The 20,951-nt window shown below is 42.8% G+C and overlaps 2 protein-coding genes across 2 annotated transcripts; one reads left to right on the top strand and one right to left on the bottom strand.

Moving 5' to 3' along the window:
• Positions 1-33: 33 nt before the first annotated feature.
• On the bottom strand, positions 34-7,279 carry lcat (lecithin-cholesterol acyltransferase; the record flags this gene model as incomplete). The annotated part of the gene is made up of 7 exons (XM_079163397.1): positions 34-1,087; positions 2,077-2,272; positions 2,467-2,691; positions 3,756-3,851; positions 4,110-4,225; positions 4,497-4,653; positions 7,129-7,279. 7 exons carry the CDS (start codon positions 7,277-7,279, stop codon positions 730-732), a joined length of 1,299 nt encoding a protein of 432 aa, XP_079019523.1. The 3' UTR covers positions 34-729.
• Positions 7,280-11,349: 4,070 nt separating this feature from the next.
• Positions 11,350-19,875, top strand: uba2 (ubiquitin-like modifier activating enzyme 2). Its single transcript, XM_079163330.1, has 17 exons — positions 11,350-11,544; positions 12,555-12,638; positions 12,834-12,904; positions 13,024-13,088; positions 13,465-13,565; positions 13,682-13,803; positions 13,940-14,007; positions 14,165-14,286; positions 15,384-15,483; positions 15,666-15,817; positions 16,028-16,121; positions 16,294-16,406; positions 16,832-16,987; positions 17,321-17,417; positions 17,975-18,080; positions 18,188-18,330; positions 18,691-19,875. Exons 1-17 carry the CDS (start codon positions 11,404-11,406, stop codon positions 18,909-18,911), a joined length of 1,956 nt encoding a protein of 651 aa, XP_079019456.1. The 5' UTR covers positions 11,350-11,403; the 3' UTR covers positions 18,912-19,875.
• Positions 19,876-20,951: the final 1,076 nt, after the last annotated feature.

The following is a 20,951-nucleotide window of genomic DNA, read 5'->3' as shown; positions in this document are numbered from 1 at the left end:
GCCAATCAGTTCACACGCGTGGCTTTTGTGAAATTAGATGCTTTATTATAAGTGGAAACATTCAAATACATTTGGCATTCACAGAACAGTATGCATTCACATCGCTAGTTTAATGCGCATAAATAAACTGCTGTATTATTAGTCTTATATTTTGTTCAACAATATTTCATACAGATACAAATATATAAATCCTAATAGAAATATTACAGATACATCCTATACAGTAAAAAAGGGCTACTGGTGAGGTCCCTATAACCTTTTCGTTACAGTCACGCTCTAATTATGATAAATATGTGTCATTGGGTGAGTTGGCACTTTGGAAATAATTATGAAGTGATCATCCATCAAAAGTAAACAGCAGGATTGTGTATTTTTGAGAAGATGTACTGTATAACACTATCTGAAGTTGCCTGAATGGACTGCAAGAAAAATACAACATTAAGTGAACCATCACTAAAACAACTAAAAAACGATATATTTGTAATTATCGTGCTTGGATATTAAAATAAACAAATCAGGGTCAAACCCACACTGCAAGCCATCAGCGGTTGAGGTTAGATCCGTTGCTGGTCCAGATTGGTTCAGAACACTTACTTGGGTTAAGAGCGGGTGCTAATAAATGTTGGACGTATGTGGAATGTGTTTTTTCACATACTTTCAAAAGTCAGCTAATCCAGCACTCCCATGTGTTTTTTTTTAAATCTTATAACTCTTAGATGCTGTTGCCTTCTATTTAGATCGGACGTCAATCTCGTTGGGCGTGTCTGATTTGCCCTCCATGATATGCTGGATTTGGTCGTACACCTGTTCATTGAACACTATGTCCAGGTGGGCCAGCCCTCGGTACTTTGTGACATGGACGGGCTTCTCCTGCTGACCCTCCCAACGCTTGCAGAGGCCCATGCTGAAGCTGTCCACCGTGTCGTCCCCGTCGGCGTAAACAAAGTCCACCGGGTCCACGTTGGGAAACTCCTCGTCGTAAATGTATGTCACCGGAGTTGGAAGCCCCACGCCATACATGCACCATACCTCGACACCAGGTGGGTGGAGATCACCGGTCAGGTTCTTGGTGTCCTCCCACATGTGCCTGGAACCAACAAGAGGGTGATGGGGGTTTGTGAAATGAAGTGGAACAAGAACCAACACTTTAAAGCAATTATATTCAATGTTTTCATGTTAATAGCAGGTCACATGGCTACTTGTGAAAGGGTTGGTTCCTAGTGGTGGACTCTGAGTACTCCACTGATTTATCACCGCAATCTTAAAACACTGCTGGACCATCCGATTTTTACATCTTTAAACCTGTAGTCCTCCGCCCCCAACCAAGTGACTCCAGTGACATCGCTTGAGGCAACCTGTCAGATTTAACACCTCCCAACCTCTGGAGCCCAAAAAAAATCTGTTATTGCAGGTTTTAAGCCACTACTTTATATGTCAGATTTAAATTCTTGCTCTAAATTCTACACATGGGGAGCTTTAAAGGTCACATATCATGCTCATTTCCAAGTTCATACTTGTATTTAGCATCTCCCCTTGAAGATGTTTCCATGCTTTAATGTTCAAAAAGCCACTTTGTTTTCCTCATTTAGTCTGCCTGAATATACCTGTATTCACCCTCTGTCTGAAACGATCCGTTTTTAGCGCCTGTCTCTTTAAGCTCCCCTCGCTGAAACAGCTCTGATTGGTCAGCGTGTTCCGGTCGCCATATCACTTTCTACAATATGGGGCTTTGAATAGTTTCTATCATTACCAGTTATTCCTCTCAATAACGTGTGTCTACACAAATGCAACCTCAGTGAAACACTGCCGTGTCCTGTATATTGTCTATCATGAAGGCGGAACATGTAATGTAGAAACGCCATACTTATCTGCTCCCAAAGCTGTCAATTACATAACTGACCAGGTTCTCATGCGTCTTAAGTGGCACAACTGATCATACTGCTATGATTTAGTCACCTTTCGGTAAATCATTAAATATGTCCAAAGCAGTTGGATTGTCAGGAATATAGTGCATCTAAAATGGAGGTGGGTGATTGATGGGAAGGCTGTGTTGCAACATGGGAGCTGTTAGGTTACCAGCCGTCCTCATAGTTGATGTCCGTGAAGAGGCGCTGGTAGTCCTGGTTAGTGTAGTTGAAGGTCGGTGTGGAGATGAACACGTGGTCCTTTGGCCAGACTGTGTCAGATGGAAGCATCCAGGGATTAGTCGTTGCCATCCTCTGCTCCTCGCGGATCTTGATGTTGGAAATCATCGGGATGCCGTCGTTTTCTCCTGCAATGTCCAGGAAAAAATAGAGGAGGGCTTAATTAATCACAGTTGCAGGTGCAAATTTGAGAACGTAAATGTAGTTGATTGTGTCAAAGTTGACCCTGCCCTGAGAGGTAGTAATGTAGATAACCAAAAATACAAAACGTTAGGAGCCTCTTCTATTGTACTGTAGTCTATCGTAAGTACATTGCCAGTACCTGACGACAGGACTCTGAGTGGTTTAACAGCACCCCCCCATGGAGCCGCCAGGGAAATGAAGCCCCTGATGTACTTGTCCTTCCAGGCCTGAGGCTGGTGGTTGAGGAAGTAGAGGACGTAGTGGCAGCCCATGCTGTGTCCCAGCAGGTAGACCGGCTTCTGGTACTGCTCGTACATCTCCTCAACCAGGTCCTGCAGCTTTGTGAAATACTCCACATTCTCATCTGTGGGGGGGGGGGGTGACAGGAGGGTCGCAGGAACGTCCATAAGTGCATGCATAAGTGTGCGTAATTAACATACATCATCATCCTATCAGTATGACATATTACCACCTGTGTGGCTAATATGCTAGCATTTGTAACACATTTTTGTGTCCTGTTTTTTCTGGCCCACTGAATGTATTCTCACTCTCCTTTTTGCTCTGTTTTGGTCTCCACCAACTCCTGAGGGAAAAACCTATTTTACTGCTAAATGTGTGACTTATACACACAGAAAAATACAAATACAATCAAATCTTACAGTGAGTATGATTTGAGAAATGCTATATTGGAGCCAAAAATAATCCTAACAGTTGAAATAATCATGATAATAACAATTATTATTCTTATTATTATGTCTGCCCTTTGTCTGCCAACCATCAAAACAAAACAATGAGCAAACACATTTTTTTTAAATAGTTGAGTCGGGTTGCTAATTATCTGTGGGTTTGGCAGGCACAATGTTAGCGAATAGCTGGTAATCACATGGAGCATAAAGAGTCGTACATGTTCCTCAGGAGTCACTGGTGGCCTAAAGAGAGTGAATATAAGACTTATGTCATATATCCGGAGGCCAAACGCGATTCCAAATGAATGCTAATGTCGCTCTGCGTTTGCTAACATGCGCACCATGAGACTTGACATTTGGCGATAATACAGTATCTCAATGTTGTGTTTAGAGCTTGTTTCGCTGCCCCTAAGGGCCCAGAAAAATGGATGCAGCTTTTATGAAAACAATATCACCACTGCAGCTTTAAATCAGTTCTTGAATAAAAGGGGCCTTTATGAGTCGCATGCATATTTGTTTCTATTTCATTCTGTTGTTTAACCCATGAAGATCATCAGGAAAGGGAGCTCAAATAGCAACTACGCAGGACATTATTCCTTCAAAATGACAAGCTGAGTTGGTCTGCAGACCCCTTTTCCCTGTGCGCTTTATACTTCCCAGTCAACACTCGCTAGATATACTGTGAAAATCTCTTACTAAGTGAGTGTGCATGTGAGGGTGCATGTGTGGTTTTGCGACTTACTCGGAGCTAATCTCCAATCGTACGGAGCTCCTCGGACTGTCTCATTTCGGGTGTAGCCCACATTGACCAAATGTTGCACCATAGTGTAAAAATAACCTGCAAAAAAAACAAGCAGCAGACTTAGTCAATAATTCCAGCTGAATCAGCAGCTGAGCTCCAAAGTGCACGTAAGATATTCAAAGAAATCCAGTATAGGAATGAAGCACAGCGGCTATGTTGGACGAATTCCTAGTTAACATTGCTTTTTAATGAATTCTTTCATAATTTCTGCATTATTCAACAAAGAAATGTACGGACAGATGGCAGAATCCACAACCAAATCCACCAGCACAGATGCATTTTTCTTTTTCTCACCAGCCAGTTTATTAGAGTCAAGAAACTCAATGGAATATGTCTGCCCGAATCCTGGCACCCGCACCTGCACCCCCGGGGAGTTGGACGACAGCCGAGTCGTCCTGTTGTAAACAAGTCTGTGGCACGCAAACGGACATTCATGTCAGTCCAGTTGGGCCAAAACATTTGCGAATGTGACTCTAGTGAAATCTGAAAAAGAACTAAAATATTGTGCTTCTCCCAGTATAGTTGTCCCGGCTGGTCAAGCTGGATTTTCATTCTTTTTCAGACATTATCATAGTCACATTAGGGAATGTTTGGTACTGACTAGACCCAGACAAGAAGAGAGATAGAGACAATGCTTAAAGGTGATACATAATACAGAAATTAAAGGACAGTCAGCGTTACCTAATGTTATCAATCCAGCAGTCTAAACCTATTGGCATGAACATGTTGAGGTCAATCCACAGGGGGAACCAGTGATCGGTTTTCTTGTAGCACATCCAGCTGACCAGTGTGGGCTTGTCTATCTTAGCTTCCAGACGGTTCCCCAAGTTCCCAGGCACTGGAAAACACAAACACACACACACACACACACACATCAATGAATCACACTTGGGAGGTAAGCACTGAAAGGTCACTGAAAGGTCACTGAAAGAGTCACAACTCCCTGAATGGGTCACAAGGTACATGAGGTGTCGCAAGACGTTTAACGGAATGGGAGGAAGTAGAAGACATTGGACCTCATGAGACAACATTTTCGTATTCATATTTTAATCTATCTCGTAAATTGTGTCTGTATCGAAGAGGGAATTCAAAATATTTGTGAAATAATGGAGAATTATTCCTCTTCAGGCCGCTATCAAGTATTCAAATGAAACAAATAAAGCTTTAGAGGGAGGAAAATCCCTCTTTGGTAGACATATGCAAGCTGTGACAAGGGTTGCCAGCTGAAAAGGTTGGTAACCACTGCTGTAGGCCACAGCACCTGCTGGAGTTACGTGAGGTTCAGAGTCAGATTTACAAATATCTGAACCCAGTAGAGTAACTTAAATCACCATTCAATTGGCAGCTTGCACATTGGCTACTGGTTGTTTTTCATATTTCATACCAGCATTCTTTACACACACATAGGTAAGGTACATGTTTGATTCCACCGAGAGCGTCTGCAGCCGCGATCCGGCTCCGACGGATTTTTGCGGTGAAAGCAAAATATAAGAAGAAGAAGAGAAATTCAGCGATTTTGATTATAAAAATGATCGAAATGATTGGAATCATACAGAAATTTTATTTTTTGTTTTATCTTATCATTATTTGACCTTGTACTGTATAAGAGGGAAACCGGTGAGAAGGACTGAGGTTAAAAACTCAACGTTTGATTCCAAAAAGTCTTTGGGACGGCTATGCAAGTAGCAAATGTATGCATAATCTTATCTTTTGTCCCTTCATAACACTCTGAATCAGAAGATTCCGGCCAATATTCACCAATTTGATTTTGCACAATATCTTGCAAAATGTTTACAGTGGCTGTAAAAAAAACCCTTGTGGCTGCAAATTTATAAGAAGTGGGAAGAGAAACTGTCCTGTGGTGCAAAGTTCAAATGAACAACAAAACCGGATTCCTAGTGACACAACACCGACTCTCTTGAATGACAAATGAGTTTAATCTCTGACTAATACACTTTGCGCATTCAATCAATGTCAAACACACTGAGTTAAATGACGACTGCAATGGAAAGTGCACAAGCCTTTTTATAACCTATCACCTTTTTATAACCTAGTACATGTGAGTAAAAGGGGAAGAATGATTGTTACAATCAACTTGCTATAATACATTATTTTACTGTCTTTTGATTTCACAGACGCAGTGCTGTACGTACTGTATATTAGTTTGTACTTTGAGATTTTTTTCACATACTTGCACAGTTAAGTGTACCACCTTCTTGATGTTTTTTTTTATTACAGTCCCAGTTACACTATGGCAACATCCATCCATATACCAGAAGCAGACACTATCTTTCCAGGAAGGTGAGCGGCTCAATGCGGTTGCTTCAGCCAATGTTTTTTTAGCTTGACAAAAGTAATTTACCCAGAATTCATAGCTAATTCGACCTTGTTAGTTTTACCAGACAGCTTTGTGCAAAAGGTGTATTTAGAAGTCTTATCTGACGTTTGATGGAAGCCACAGTCAAGGTCTTGATGTACAACAAACACTTTATTCTTAGAATTCTGACTGCATTCTCAGAAATAATTAAAGTCAAATTTCTGACCAAGAATCATATATATACACACACAGTATATATACACAGTTTATATATATATATATATATATATATATATATATATATATATATATATATATATATATATATATATATATGTTTAAATAAAGGCCAAATCATGAGTCTAGGTTGTGACATACATCGTTATATGACGTGTCTTGACCAGAAATTGGTAAAAGGCCAAATTCATGTTCTCTCTACAAGGCCATGAGTAAAACTCCTACGGATGAAGTGTAAGGGAGGGAGGAGGTGGGCTGCGGTGAAGAGCAGGACCACCGGATCACGTTTTGAACCCTAAAGCCGCAGATAAGCAGGACACAAACAGTAAAAACACAGGGTCAAATGTACATAGTGCAGTGTGCACAACCCCACAGATAGCATGGACATCAATACACAGACACAGATGCTCTCCCTATCTGTGCCATGCACTTACTCTGTATGCTGGAACACCACACCAATCATTTGATTAACAACAAGAAAGCACAGTAACAAATAACCCAAATACAGAACCAAAAAGAAGAAGGTATTTAAACGTTAAAGCCCTGTCAGTATGGTATTGCACTTAAGTGGTGCGCATGCCCAAATCGATTTTCAATTATATTGGCATAAACCAGTTGTCAGTATGGAGCGTTCAGGGACCCCTCTGTTGCCTGCTGTACCCGGGTTTCATAAAGACAGCTTTTAAAGTGTGTGAATATGCAATCAAATAGCCGCACAGATGACGTATGCTTAATCCATAACACTACCTATACGCTTACCGATAATGAGCGGAGGAGTGCTGTTGCTTGGTAATCTGGATTTGGCGTTTGGCGGGAAGACCACGTTGACGATCCAGAATCCTGAGGAGTGGTGGAGCCCCAGCAGACACACGACCAGCAGCGCCGAGCAGACGCGTCCTGCGGGTCCCATGTTTCTTTCTAACTGCTGCAGCGGTGGGACAGTGCTTTGACTTGGTGTGTGTATGTGGGTGTGTGTGTGTGTGTGGGTGTGGGTGTACTGCTGGAGGTGAAAGGGGGGATGGAGGGAGAAGTGGGTCGGGCAGAAACAGTTTGCTCAGACCAGTGGAAACGTTAACATTGTCCGGACCGACTTTAAAAAACAAAAAATGTTTTGAAGCTTCTCTGAAAACACCTGGTTTACAATAATAATCCCACCGTCATCGGCCCACGCGTACACGACTCACACAATCACATGTTTGTCACGGGCAGGCAAATAAAACGTGTACAACGACCCGCTGCCCTATTGATTCTCCCGAATGACATATTTATTTACACAACAGAATGTAAATGATTGGCAAGGGGCATTGACAAGAGAACACCATTTTTCTGAGACCCCCCCACCCGGAAAAAACGTGTTTCTATTACAACAAGTCGATTTAAGTAGCCTATAGGCCTACATTTTTCTTAAATCAATGCACATCCTGGAAGCAATGTTTTGTCTTTCACTAATGGTTACTAACGGTAAAGGCGCACCTATGTTCATTAAAACGGATGTTAAACTGACGAAAACAAGCTTCCACTTCACTTCACACTCAGCAGAGTCCAGCTGTGAGAACCTTCCGGTCAGCTGGTGCGGCGTTCAAGCTCCGCGTAAACTCCAGATCTTTTAGACTTTGTGTGTGTGTGTGTGTGTGTGTGTGTGTGTGTGTGTGTGTGTGTGTGTGTGTGTGTGTGTGTGTGTGTGTGTGTGTGTGTGTGTGTGTGTGTGTGTGTGTGTGTGTGTGTGGAAATGATAATAATTGGAACAAATTACATAGTCTTGAGTTATCCCATCATTGTAACCGAACAACACGTTGCCCTTTGACTATGGCATTTTCATTCCACATTTTTAATTACAAAATTGAAGTAATTGAAGGCAGCTATAGAAAGCGCTACAGCAGTCATCAGCACAGCAGGTAAACCGACTCTCCTCTCCATCATAATCCGTTATTAGAACATTTCATAACTGTTTCACCTCACAAAGTCCTGTTTGTTTCACGAGGCTGCTGATAGAAAATACACTGCGAGTAACTCCCATGAAGATACTTGTTGGCTATCACCTTAATGACAGCATCCTGACCATAATACACTCTGTTCACCTGTTGTGCTTCCTCGTGCACGCGGCCACGCTTGCACCAGAGAGCAAACCTGCTTCACGTGAGGTTACCACAGTTTGGACACTGTAAGAGTAGCACAAATGAGTACAAGCCACTCCATCATAAACATGATAACGTGAGGGCATTTTTTTCCTTATCATGTTTAGACAGGTCATGGACCTTTTGGACACACATAGACCCCTCCTGCGTCACAGCCTACACGTTTTCATGGTATGGATCAATATGTATAGATGTTGTTTAAAAGCTCCGCCTCACCCACCAACGCCAAGTATCCTCCCTTCACCCCAAATTTAAAAAAAATAAAATGTACTTAACATGTTATATTGGATTCAACCAATCATAAAAAGATCACATCGAAATGTTAATTGATATCTCATTCTTTGGTTTGGCACCATGAAACAAAGAGAAGCACCTGTCAGCTGTTTGGGAGTTAGGGAAACAATGTCAGACAAACATCCTGTGAACATTAGCAAAACAACATCCCACGAACTTTGGGAAGTCCACGTCCTGCAATGTTAAATTGTTATTTTACGACAACTTTTCGAAATTGTCCTAGAACATTCTAAAAACAACTTTCTGAAAACAGGATCGTTAGTAATACGATGTTATGAGCACGTTAGGAGAATCTATCCTCTTCCGAGAACGTTCCGAGAATGTTCTGAAAACAAATGTTATGAGAAGGGGAGAACAACTCTCCGGAAACATTCTAAAAAAAATAACTTCCGAAAACATTGTTAAGATATAATGTTAGGGATACAGCGTTCCCTGAACGTCCCGAAATGACAGTTTAAGATGACGGGAGGGGTCCTCACTGCTAAAATAGCCTGACAACAGTACGCTAATCACAGACACTTGGAGAAAGTGATTACGGTCTAATCAGCTGATGAGGATCACCTGTGTGTTTCTGTATGCCGGGCTGAGCAATTGTTGGGCATGACTGGTGTTAATACACAGAACGAGACACTCAAAAAACGTATGTTGTAATCCTGAAATATCTTCATTTTGAGCATCCCAAGACTGTTCTAATGCTGTAGACATGTCATCTGTGTGACTGAAGGGAAACAAGTCTTTACATTTTTGTTTTTATTAAGACTTTCAGAGGTGAATATTTGTTTTATAGTTGAACAGTGTCTGTAGCTGAAAGTATGCAGGAGTAGTTACGAGTCCAACAATCTGAATCAGCATTCCCACAATTACAATACTGTCATATTGTAATTACTTCATTATGTGACCATGAACGAGGTGAGATATATTAGCGTTATTGGGTCAGATTCGTCCGGTATAATCAAATGAATTTTCTTTTGGTAACGTTGCGATGGAAAATAATACTGTAAGTCTTTGTGTGCAGATTTGTGTTCATGTGTGTTAATGTCGTTGCTCTAAACCAGAGGTCTTCAACAGGGGGTCCGCGAAATATTTGGTTGCTTTTTTATAATTTTTTTTTTTCCCAACATGAATCTGTCCATTATTTTAATAGTTCAGTATTGTATGCAAGATAACAGGTATGTTTATGCATGGCAGTGGCACTAATAGGCCGTCACTCATTTTGGTTTCCACATTTATGTTTAAAATAAAAACGTCAATTTCAATAGCTTGTAGGCATGATTATCATGCAATTAACAGACAATGTTGATATTAGCATTGGTATCAGTTGACAAGGTATGTTTATAAAAGGCAGTGGCACGGCCACCCTACTCACTGTACCACATGTTTAAAATAAAAACATGAATATATGAACCTGTGTATTATTTGAAAAGCTTAGTATTGAACGTACAATAAAGAGGTATGTTTATACTGGCACTAGGCCCAGTTTAATATAAAACACAATTGTATACAATATATATAGTTGGGGGTCCCTGCTCCATCTCTCTATCAGTTTGGGGGTCCTTGGCCTAAAATACATTGAAGACCCCAGCTCTAAACCATCAAGATGAGACAAAGCTTTCCTTGCTGAGCGTGTGTTATCACTTTAACTGTGATGGACACAGCTGATTCAAAGCTATGAGAGGGGTGATGTGACTAGGAGAGAGTATTTAGGTGTGGAGTACATCAATGGTTAAGAAAAGGGAGAGGAAATATGAGACCCTAAAATATGAATAGCTATTTACAGACTATGTGAGCTAAAACACACAAGACGCCTATAGTTCTCCTTTACAGGTATTCACTACGTGTTTACTATCTGGTAGACAAAGTCATTAAAATATGCAATAATTAAGATAATGAAGATTAAATTATCATAATCAATTCATCGCTGCATTTAAAAACTATTTCTAAATGGAATGATGATTTTACATCTAAATGATGCTATTAAAAAGACCTATAACATTCTTATAGCATAATTAAATGGCCCGTGCAGACCCACACAAGTGTTTTCAGTTATTCTGGTTAGTGAATGAGACTTTTGCACAGGTTGAAGGTTGACAGAACTGGACATTATGTGTGAGCAGAACTGTGTTTTTCAGCCATGTTCCTCATATATGTGTTGGAACAATATACTTATTTTAAAAGGTAAATACTTATCCAAGTAGCCTTTACTATTCCCAGTAAATACAAGGAGCAGTATTTGTTAGGCCTAACAAGGTGAACCAATGGATGGGTCCAGCACATCAGACATAACTGCAGATGTATCGAAGCGTGTATGGAGATACTTATTATCCTGGCCCTGCAGTGTGTTGGAGAACCAGGAAATGTCGTATTAGGCTCTAGATATTATAATAGCATGTGGTCAATTATTTTATCTCTCAGGAGATCATCCCTACCCAGTCTTTTAGTTGCCACAATCATCACCCAGAAGAGGGCGCTAATCGGATGAACAAGCGCCTCGGAAGCCCGCAGAAGAAGTGGAATAACCCGGAAGTAGGCGGGACTTTGGTTCTGTAGAAGAAGAAGAAGAAGATCTCGGTACCGCAGGCTCTGGTTCTGTCTCTAGCCGATCAACATGGTCCAACTCGTTGGTTCCCTCCGAAAAGAGCTCTCTGACACCCTCTCCACTTGCAAGGTGCTGGTGGTGGGAGCGGGGGGGATCGGCTGCGAGCTGCTGAAGAACCTCGTCCTCACCGGCTTCAAACAAATCGAAGTGGTCCGTATACTTATGTTTGTGTGTGTGTGTCTGTTAGCTAACTAGCTAGCATGCTAGGTCTTTGTGCTGCACAGACTGCGTCTGGGGGGCGGGTTCCGGCTAATTCCTGGGAGGGGGTGTTCGAAGAAGTAAAACACATGAGTGTTAGTGGTGGTTTCCTGATGCACCCCCTCTGCCCCCGAGTGCTTGGTTAAATTAGCAGGCCCGACTTTGAAGTCTGTAACATATGAACACTGTTGTAGCAACAGTAGCTGGAGCGTTTGGCGCCATCTGCACCGCTAAGTTAGCCTAACAACTTCTATAAAATGAGACGGCTAACGAGGCGGCCCGGCTGAATAGCACAGACGCACTTAGACGCCCCTTTGTTTAATTATATCAGGTTATGTAATGCTGCATACTTTTTAAAAGTGTAATGTAGTCTGTCGGAGCAACACTTATTATTAGTTGTGACTGTTTTTTGTTTTCGAGGCTCAGCAGTCAGGTGTTTGAAGCTGAGAATCACTGGATCCCAGTGAAGGGGTCAGAGACCTCTAGGTGTCATTAAAGGTCGCTGGTAAACTGAATAATAGATTAATTTTCACCAATATGTATTCTTTCCTTTCCCGACTTATTAAATCAGATGTCTTTTGTGTCCTTTCAAGACAGAGCTGAGAACAAGCAACGTTCATGGTCAAACAAACTGCACGAGTAAACAACACACCCTGAGCCAGGCAAACTAATAACATGAAGATTCATAAACTTCAGATTATAGGACTTTAAACTCTTCAAGTGACAGAATATACAGTAGCTAGTGGGCAGTTTATAGCTCAGTAATTTAAAATGTTGCTATCTGTGTTTGTATGGAGAATACCTGAATGATGTAGTGGATTGTGTGTCAACATATGCACAGGCTGACATTACTTTAAAATCCAAATTATAATCTAAATACATTGCTGTGACAGGTAGATTGTGTCTGTCTTGTTACATTACGTGTACAGTGACTGACGTTGCCACCTCTTCTGTATCGGCAGATCGACTTGGACACGATTGATGTCAGCAACCTGAACCGCCAGTTCCTCTTTCAGAAGAAGCATGTTGGCAAGTCCAAAGCACAGGTAATGCAAACATCAGCGTTAAGCCCCTTTGCCTTAGCGTTGTTTTTATGTGTTATAACGTTGTCATGTCGAACAGCCCTGCAATATGCACGCTGGATTCCCTGTTAGTACCACACTGTGGACTAGATCATTGCCGGCGTGCTGTTTGCACGTTTCTGACTCGAGTCGGCTGCTCCGTCCCTGTTGTTTTTGCAGGTGGCCAAGGAGAGCGTCTTGCAGTTTTGTCCCACTGTAAACATCACCGCCTACCATGACAGCATCATGAAGTGAGTTTTTTTCCCTGGTTATTCCTCCTTTTGATTCACTGAATAAATTAAGGTTTTTTTTATCAGACTGTCCTTTTGATTTGGAACTGATTGTGTCTATTTTTTATTTTTTTTAACAGCCCTGAATACAACGTGGAGTTCTTCAGAAAGTTCATGCTGGTGATGAATGCTCTGGATAACAGAGGTATTTTACAGGCAACGATTTGTATTACTCCCACCTCGGGCTGGGCGATAACACAATATGATCATTTATCGTCTTTCAGTGGAATCATGTTGTGAGGAAACCCGAGATACATCGTCTAAATTGACAATAACAAGCGCATAATAACTTGTCAGAAAAATCTGAATCGGTACTTTTCATTTGTCAAGTGTTGAATTCACACGTGTAAACAAAAAATAGGTTTTGCCATGCGGCTATTTCATATTCATTTTTTTAATTACCAGAAAACATGCTATACTGAGATTATTACTCATTATGGAGACATGAAAAGACCTGATGTCCTGATAGATTTGTTGACCCATTCAAATGATGATGATGAAAACACGCTCTGTCTCCGTAGCGGCCCGTAACCACGTGAACAGGATGTGTCTGGCAGCAGACATCCCGCTGATAGAGAGCGGCACCGCCGGATACCTGGGACAGGTCACCGTCATCAAGAAGGTAGAAACACGCCCATCGCTGTGTTACGCGTCATAACCTCCATTGCATAGATCGTCCCGTCTCTGTCTCTACCTTCTCTCATTCCCTCCTGCGCCGCTCTCTCCCCGCTCCCCCAGGGTATGACGGAGTGCTACGAGTGTCAACCCAAGCCCACCCAAAAGACCTTCCCAGGGTGCACCATCCGAAACACACCGTCTGAGCCCATTCACTGCATCGTCTGGGCCAAGTACCTCTTCAAGTAAGGCTCATTCTCATCACGGCCGCGTACGAGCATCATTCACGATAGACCCTCACTCGACCGGCCCCGGACTATAGAGGCTAGTATGCTAATGCTATGCTAATCCCCTTGTATCGTTTGTCTGTTGCCACTATAGTCAGCTGTTTGGGGAAGAGGACGCAGATCAAGAGGTGTCCCCCGACACAGCGGACCCAGAGGCTTCATGTGAGTGGCAGCGTGGCATTGCGTTTGTAGAAAATTGTATATTTGCTCCATTTTGGGGGCAGCACTTTGTGACTTTGAAATTTGCTTGTTGGCGCTACAGCTGATAAATACACAAGCGCCAGACACTGTAAAACGTGTGTGTGTGGTCTGTAAACAGGGAATCCCGAAGACACGGCAGCTCGCGCCACGGCCTCGGAAAAGGACGGGGACATCAAGCGGGTCTCCACCAAGGAGTGGGCCCGCTCCACGGGATACGACGCCGTCAAACTGTTCAACAAGGTCAGAGACAAATTAAACCTGTAGGACTGTTTCAGAACAATAAAAAAAACAACACGCAAGCTAAAGCGTTGTTTGTACTAGCGCGGGACAAAGGCACTCGCGCTGTTCGTGGGATTATTCTCCGAAAACGACCAGAAAACGTGCTGTGCAGAAGCAAGGAGACGAGTGTAAGCTGCCAAAAGCCTTAAACCAACCTCCTCAATGTAGAGGAGGAATTGTACTTTACTGTAAACTCATATTCATAAACAAGTCCAGTATTACATGCACCATAAAGAAGCCACGGTTTAATATCCTGTAAGCTATTTGATTTGGCTGGCCGAATATGAACTCAAATATAGATTTTTTACGACTTCCTGAAAAACAATTTGTCTTTGTAAACAACTCAGACATGTAAACGGTGACTCAGGTGCTATGTCGTAATTTTCTGGCACGCGCACCGGCTTCATTGTGGCAAGTATAAGCGGAGTTTAAGCAATGTCTTCAACATAAACAGTCATTTCAGCAGCTTACTGCTGCTTCAGTCACTTGGTTTGCTGGTGTTATTGTGTGACTTTGGTGTTTTTAAAGTGTTCATTTGGATTCCGTGGAGTCCGCTGGCTTTGAAGAGAGCATGGATAACTTCTTCAGTTCCTTGTTTTAAAGGGCGACCGCAAGATAAAGCGGTAAAGCTATTAAATATAACACGGCGTTCTATGTTTTTTGCAGATTTGTTTGTTTTAGTATCGAGTGTGTTTGCATTTAAGGTAGTAACTAAGAAGGGCTTACTCACGTCCTGCAGCTCGGAGTGTGGGAGGGTTTAATGTCGACAGCAGAGCCTCTACCATTGTCAAATAATCGAGTCAAAGTGTTTTCTTCTTCTTTAACTTTTACATATTGCCGTTTAAATCTGTTTTCACTGGCGTCTTGTTGGAGACGAGCCGTAGTGCCAGTAGAACACGAGCGCCAGCTGTCACGGGTCAGAGATTAGTCATTCGGGGAGCCGGTTGTAACATGTGGATGGAAACTAAACTTTGAGTTTGAGTGATTTAATCAGTACCATATATTATTATCAAAGGCATTCAGTAACCAGCTCTGTTCCGATTGGCTCTCCTCTCCAGCTTTTCAAAGATGACATCAAGTACCTGCTGACCATGGACAAGCTGTGGAAGACGAGGAAAGCTCCTACACCTCTGGACTGGCAGCAGCTGAAGAACAGTGGTACGTCTGTTTAAACCGTTATGCCGCTTTAGCTTAAAGAGGTTAAATGCAGTTTGGGGACTCGTCTCCTCCCTGTTCTAGCAAAATTGTCTCCACCATTGTCTCTGTAATTCATCATTTTACTGCTGTGGTAGTTGTTTGTTAGTTTGTCGTGTTCATCTGTACGTGTTTGTGCGTCCCAGCGCGTCCTCAGGAGGTGTCCGTGGGTTCGGGTCTGAAGGACCAGCAGGTTCTGGGTGTTTGGGGTCTCTGCCAGCTGTTCCAGCACAGCGTGGAGACTCTCCGCTCACAGCTGAAGGAGAAGGGAGAAGGAGCCGAGCTGGTGTGGGACAAGGTAAACGCACAAGCACAGACCGACCGAGGCAATGTTTGCAAAAATTCCTCCAGAAAGACACCGAGAGGCACATTTGTGTTTGATTGTAAAAAACCTCAAGAAGCTTCAAGTCTTTGTATTCTTAAACTGAATACACAGCCGTAGTGTAAACGTCAGTGACACACATGCACACACTGTGTTGCTACTGCTCACGTGTCCCTTTGTTCCCAGGATGACCCCCCAGCCATGGACTTTGTCACCGCTGCAGCCAACCTGCGCATGCACATCTTCAGCATGAACACGAAGAGTCGCTTCGATGTGAAGTGTAAGTCGCGTCGTTTCGACAGGAGAATTTGGTCCCACTGCAAACTATCGTGTAGAATTTGTTTTTAATTACCCAACATATTGTACATGATGTGAATTAGTTCTGTTATACACTTATAGCGCACATTAAAAACAGCCACTCATTTTAGTTTAAATTGGTCCGTTTGTTTCAGCCATGGCGGGTAACATCATCCCCGCTATTGCTACAACCAACGCGGTCATCGCTGGACTCATTGTGCTGGAGGGTTTGAAGATCCTGTCCGGGGAACTGGAGTCCTGTCGTACGGTGAGTACCAGGCGTCCACGACTGGACAGCAGCACCTTTTATTATAGCGACAGGGTTGTTCATATCTCATTCATAGCCTGATTTATAGCACATTTTATTCCTAAAACATTGAGGAAATAGTGTTAATTTTTTACTCTTAATATGTCAACATAATGAAAACAAGAATTTTGAACCTGGATTTATCCAATGTTCACGTTTCTACTCTGGGGATTTTTGCAAAATAGCAGATATTTGATTATATAATGCTCTGAGTAGTAAAGAAGGCCAAAATGAAGCACTGATGGCTGCCATGTTGTTTGCTGACATCCAGAGTGAGCAGTTTTCTGTTTTGTGCGGAGGAACCGGGGCTCAGAGTAGAATCCTTTTCTGCCGGCTCTCGTCGTTTCTCCGTGTGTCATGCCGCTCGCCGTTTGTCTCGCCTGCAGATCTTCCTGAACAAGTGTCCCAGCCTGAGGAAGAAGCTGCTGGTCCCGTGCATCCTGGATCCGCCCAGCGCCAACTGCTACGTCTGCGCCAGCAAACCCGAAGTCACGGTCAAGCTCGACGTCCACAAAACCACGGTGCTCTCTCTGCAGGACCGGGTAATACGACGAGCTTGTTTTTGCACATCCACCAACCTCAAGTCCACTCATTCGACCAACAGCCCGAACAGCTGTGATGTGATTTTGACAACTCTTTTGAGTTATTAACGGTATTAAAACAGTCCTAATGGAGCGCCACAGCTTCAGTTCAAACCAAAAGGATGTCAGTAGCCTAAGCAGCCGGAGAAAAGCTGGTATTTCTATAAAGGACAGCACGTAATTGGTGAGAGGCGGTTATTGCTGTTGGATTTTAAAAGTTGTCGGTGGGATGGAGATGTTGACTGATCCTCACTTAGTAGTTGTTGACCTGACGGTTCCGTATGTTTTGATCAGATCCTGAAGGAGAGGTTCGGCATGGTGGCTCCAGATGTTCAGATAGAGGACGGAAAAGGGACCATCCTCATCTCCTCGGAGGAAGGAGAGACGGAAAGTAAGCGGGGGGGGGGGGGGGGGGGGAGATAGGAAGCAATGTATCCACTCTGTGACTCTCCATTCGGACAGAGGAGGGCGCTGTGGCTGCATCGCTCTATTAGTCCATCGGCTCAAACCGGCCAGACGGGAGGAGATTAAAAAAGCTTTTAGTGAACAGCACCCTGACACCATTAGTGCTTTTGGAAGGGTTTGTAATTATAGAGTTGGAAATGTATTGGATATATATATATTTCGAGAGTGGGGGGGTTGTTCATTAGATTAATGTAACCTGAATGCTTAGTTATTAAAAATGTGTGAATGTATTGTGGTTTACGGTCTTAAAAACATTTGTTTAGGAGGTGTTGGGGGAAGAGTTATTAATGAATGGATTGTCCTCACATGTATAGTATTACAAATGCATTGTGTGTGTGTGTGTGTGTGTGTGTGTGTGTGTGTGTGTGTGTGTGTGTGTGTGTGTGTGTGTGTGTGTGTGTGTGTGTGTGTGTGTGTGTGTGTGTGTGTGTGTGTGTGTGTGTGTGTGTGTGTGTGTGTGTGTGTGTGTTTAACTCTCCACAGCCAACAACAGCAAATTTCTTGCTGATTTCGGGATTCGTAACGGCAGCCGCCTCCAAGTCGACGACTTCCTCCAAGACTACACGCTCCTCGTTAATGTCCTGCACACGTATGTCCCTCCGTTCATTCCATCGCGAATAAAAAATGCTTTGCTTTACATTGACTTTGTTGAATGCGCTCATGTGTAATCTCTATTGTTTGCCTCTCCATCGGCAGCGAGGAGCTAGAGAAGGACGTGGAGTTCGAGGTCGTAGGCGAGGCCCCGGACAAAGCTCCGCCCCCTCAGACTAACCAGGAGGAGGTGAACAGCATCACCAACGGCAACAAGGACTCCGCCCAGCCGTCCACCTCCTCTAAAGGTCAGCGGGAGAGAAACCGTTTTTTTACCGAGTCCACATCAGAGTGCTGCGTGTTTAGTTTGCTCCTGTCTCTTTAACTACAGTGAGTAGGGAGGTGTGTGTGTGTGCTGCATGTGCGTTTAATGGCCTTCTTTTATCTGTAGTGATATCAGATCTGTAGGTGTATCAGACACAAAGACGGCATGTTATTATACTGATATATAATCTTTCATTCTGACAATCGTGAGGCAAACAGGGGAAATATAGCGTTCACGTTTCAAACAACAAGTTGTTCGTTTTCTCTGTTTTCTTTTGCGCAAACAAGTTTGTAGCCGCTTCTTTTTTTTCCACCTGTGAACGCTGTTGTCCGCCACCTTTCAGCTCCAGCGGAGGACGATGACGTCATGATCGTTGACTCTGAGGAGGAGGAAGAGGAAGGGGCGTCGTCCAGCACTGCACCAACAAGCGGCACCAAGAGGAAGCACTCAGACGCAGAGACCGGCGAGACCTCCACCAAGCGCCCGCGGAAGGACCAATCGAGCGCAGCTGCTGCCGCCGCCGACAATGACGACGACGACGACGACATCATCGCTCTGGACTAACACCCCCCACACCCCCCTCTCTCTGGTCCCCCCGAAGGACTGAGAACTCTTTGAAGGCTTATCGTTAGTGAGTCAGGACTTACAGTAGGTTTAATTAAAACTCTTTTATGAAGAACATTTGACTGCTCTGGTTTGCCTCTCGTCACTTCCTCCCCGGCTTCTGTGTTTGTGCCCCCGCCCCCGCCCGCGCTCTGACATGATGCTGTAAATAGATTCTACATTTTAAAACTTTTTGGAAAAACACGTACATCTTTTGTTATTGTTATTCATTTCTGGTCCCTAAAACAATCCTCTCTTGATGGTTTAAAAACAAGTCTATTTCTTTGTTTGTTTTTTTGTATTTTTTATAAACGTAATGTATTTCTCATGCTACACAAGTCAGGGTGTTTTTGTGCTTTGTGGTCGGGTAACAAAAGATGTAAAAAAAAAACCAAAACATTTTCAAGGGTTGTGATATTTGTCTCAGTTGTTTGTGAAGGGACGTTAACGGACGGACCGAGGAGTCTGCAGCTCGTGGTGCGTCTTGTCTGTGGGTGCTTGTTGATGTCCGTGTTTGGCCACGTTGTGCCGTTGGGGTGTTAGTTTGCTACCTCTTTTCTAGAACAAGTTTTTGGCTGCAAATTCATAACAACGTATGACCATGTATGACGCCGCCACAGCGAGGCGTCCGGCTATGGAGCACCGCTGTGGACCTGATCCTGATCCAGGCTGGTAGTAGTTCAATGTTAACACGTTAGTAATAAGACTCGTTTGTGTTTGAGCAGAGGCCCTTCTTTTTCACACTGCAGAGGTTAATGGGATGGCAGTGGAGCCCCGCACTGAAGTGACATAAGAACCTCTTGCACAAAGTTCCTGCCGTCTTCTCCTGTGTCACACTGTCCATAAGTTCATGTTTCCTTGTGATCTGATTTGTTGTTGAAAGGCTGTGGACCAATTTGGACGAAAAGACAATAAAGTCAACAAAGGCACAGACTTCTCGTATTTTTATTTTTTTATTTGTCTCTTCCATATTGATAAAAAATACATATACAATAATCATACATGTCTTGATTACATTATATATCTATCCCATTGTGGACTGGAGAGGGAAAATAACCCAAACACATGGTTTCTTTACGTGGCCAGTTTCTATAGTGTTGGACTTTTAGACTATTATTTTATAATTATTTTGAGAGCCTGTTCATCACAACTCTGTTCAGGTTCAGAAAGTGACCTGAAGTAAACACACTAAAATAACAGGCTGAATGTTTGTTTGCTTCAGGGGTTAAAGTCTTACAGTCATGAGGTCTGCTCGTACAGAGTGTGACATTCTTTGAGTAGACTACCCATAATGCAACACTACGACCCACTGCTCACAAACGTACACACAGATGGAACTTTATCAACGACAATTGATTTCTTGATGAAACGTCAATGCTCCGACTGATGAGTCAAAGTACGGGACAAAAGATGAATGTAATGCAGCTGACATTAGACGGTGGTGTCCAGACTCACTAGAAACATGTTCACAGCTCTGTGCAAAGACTAGGCAGGTCAAGTTTATTTCTTTAGCATATTTCATACACAAAGGCGATTTAACGTGCTGTACATGCAATAATATATTCAAAAAGAAAACTGGCATAAAAACAGGAAAGAAATTAACCTTTTTGAAGGAAATTAAAAAGAATGGAGGTCTGTAAATACAGGGCAGGTACATATTTAAGAGCGAGGTGGAGCACAGATGTTACTTATGATTGATAAAAAGTGGAAGCAACAAGGTGCATTTACTCAATTACTGTACTTAAGTACAATTTTGAGGTACTATTTTTATGCGACTTTATACAAAAAAACACCTTTTTAACCCATTATACTTATCTGATATGATTTATTGTTTCAGATCAAACCAGCTGCCAGTCTATGAAGTACATCATATGTGCTTCTTTTGCAACATTTAAATGCTGGTTTCATATTTAAAGCAGCAGTTGGAACATAACTACGACATACATGATATTAAAGCAGAATGAAGGGGGCCATTCTGCATAATGAGTACCATTACCCTTC

The sequence above is a fragment of the Pholis gunnellus genome, assembly GCF_910591455.1.
Source record: "Pholis gunnellus genome assembly, chromosome: 7".
NCBI classification, from domain to species: Eukaryota; Metazoa; Chordata; class Actinopteri; order Perciformes; family Pholidae; genus Pholis; species Pholis gunnellus.
The sequence above is the reverse complement of the archived record's forward strand: the minus strand, read 5'-3'. Positions and strand labels throughout refer to the sequence as shown.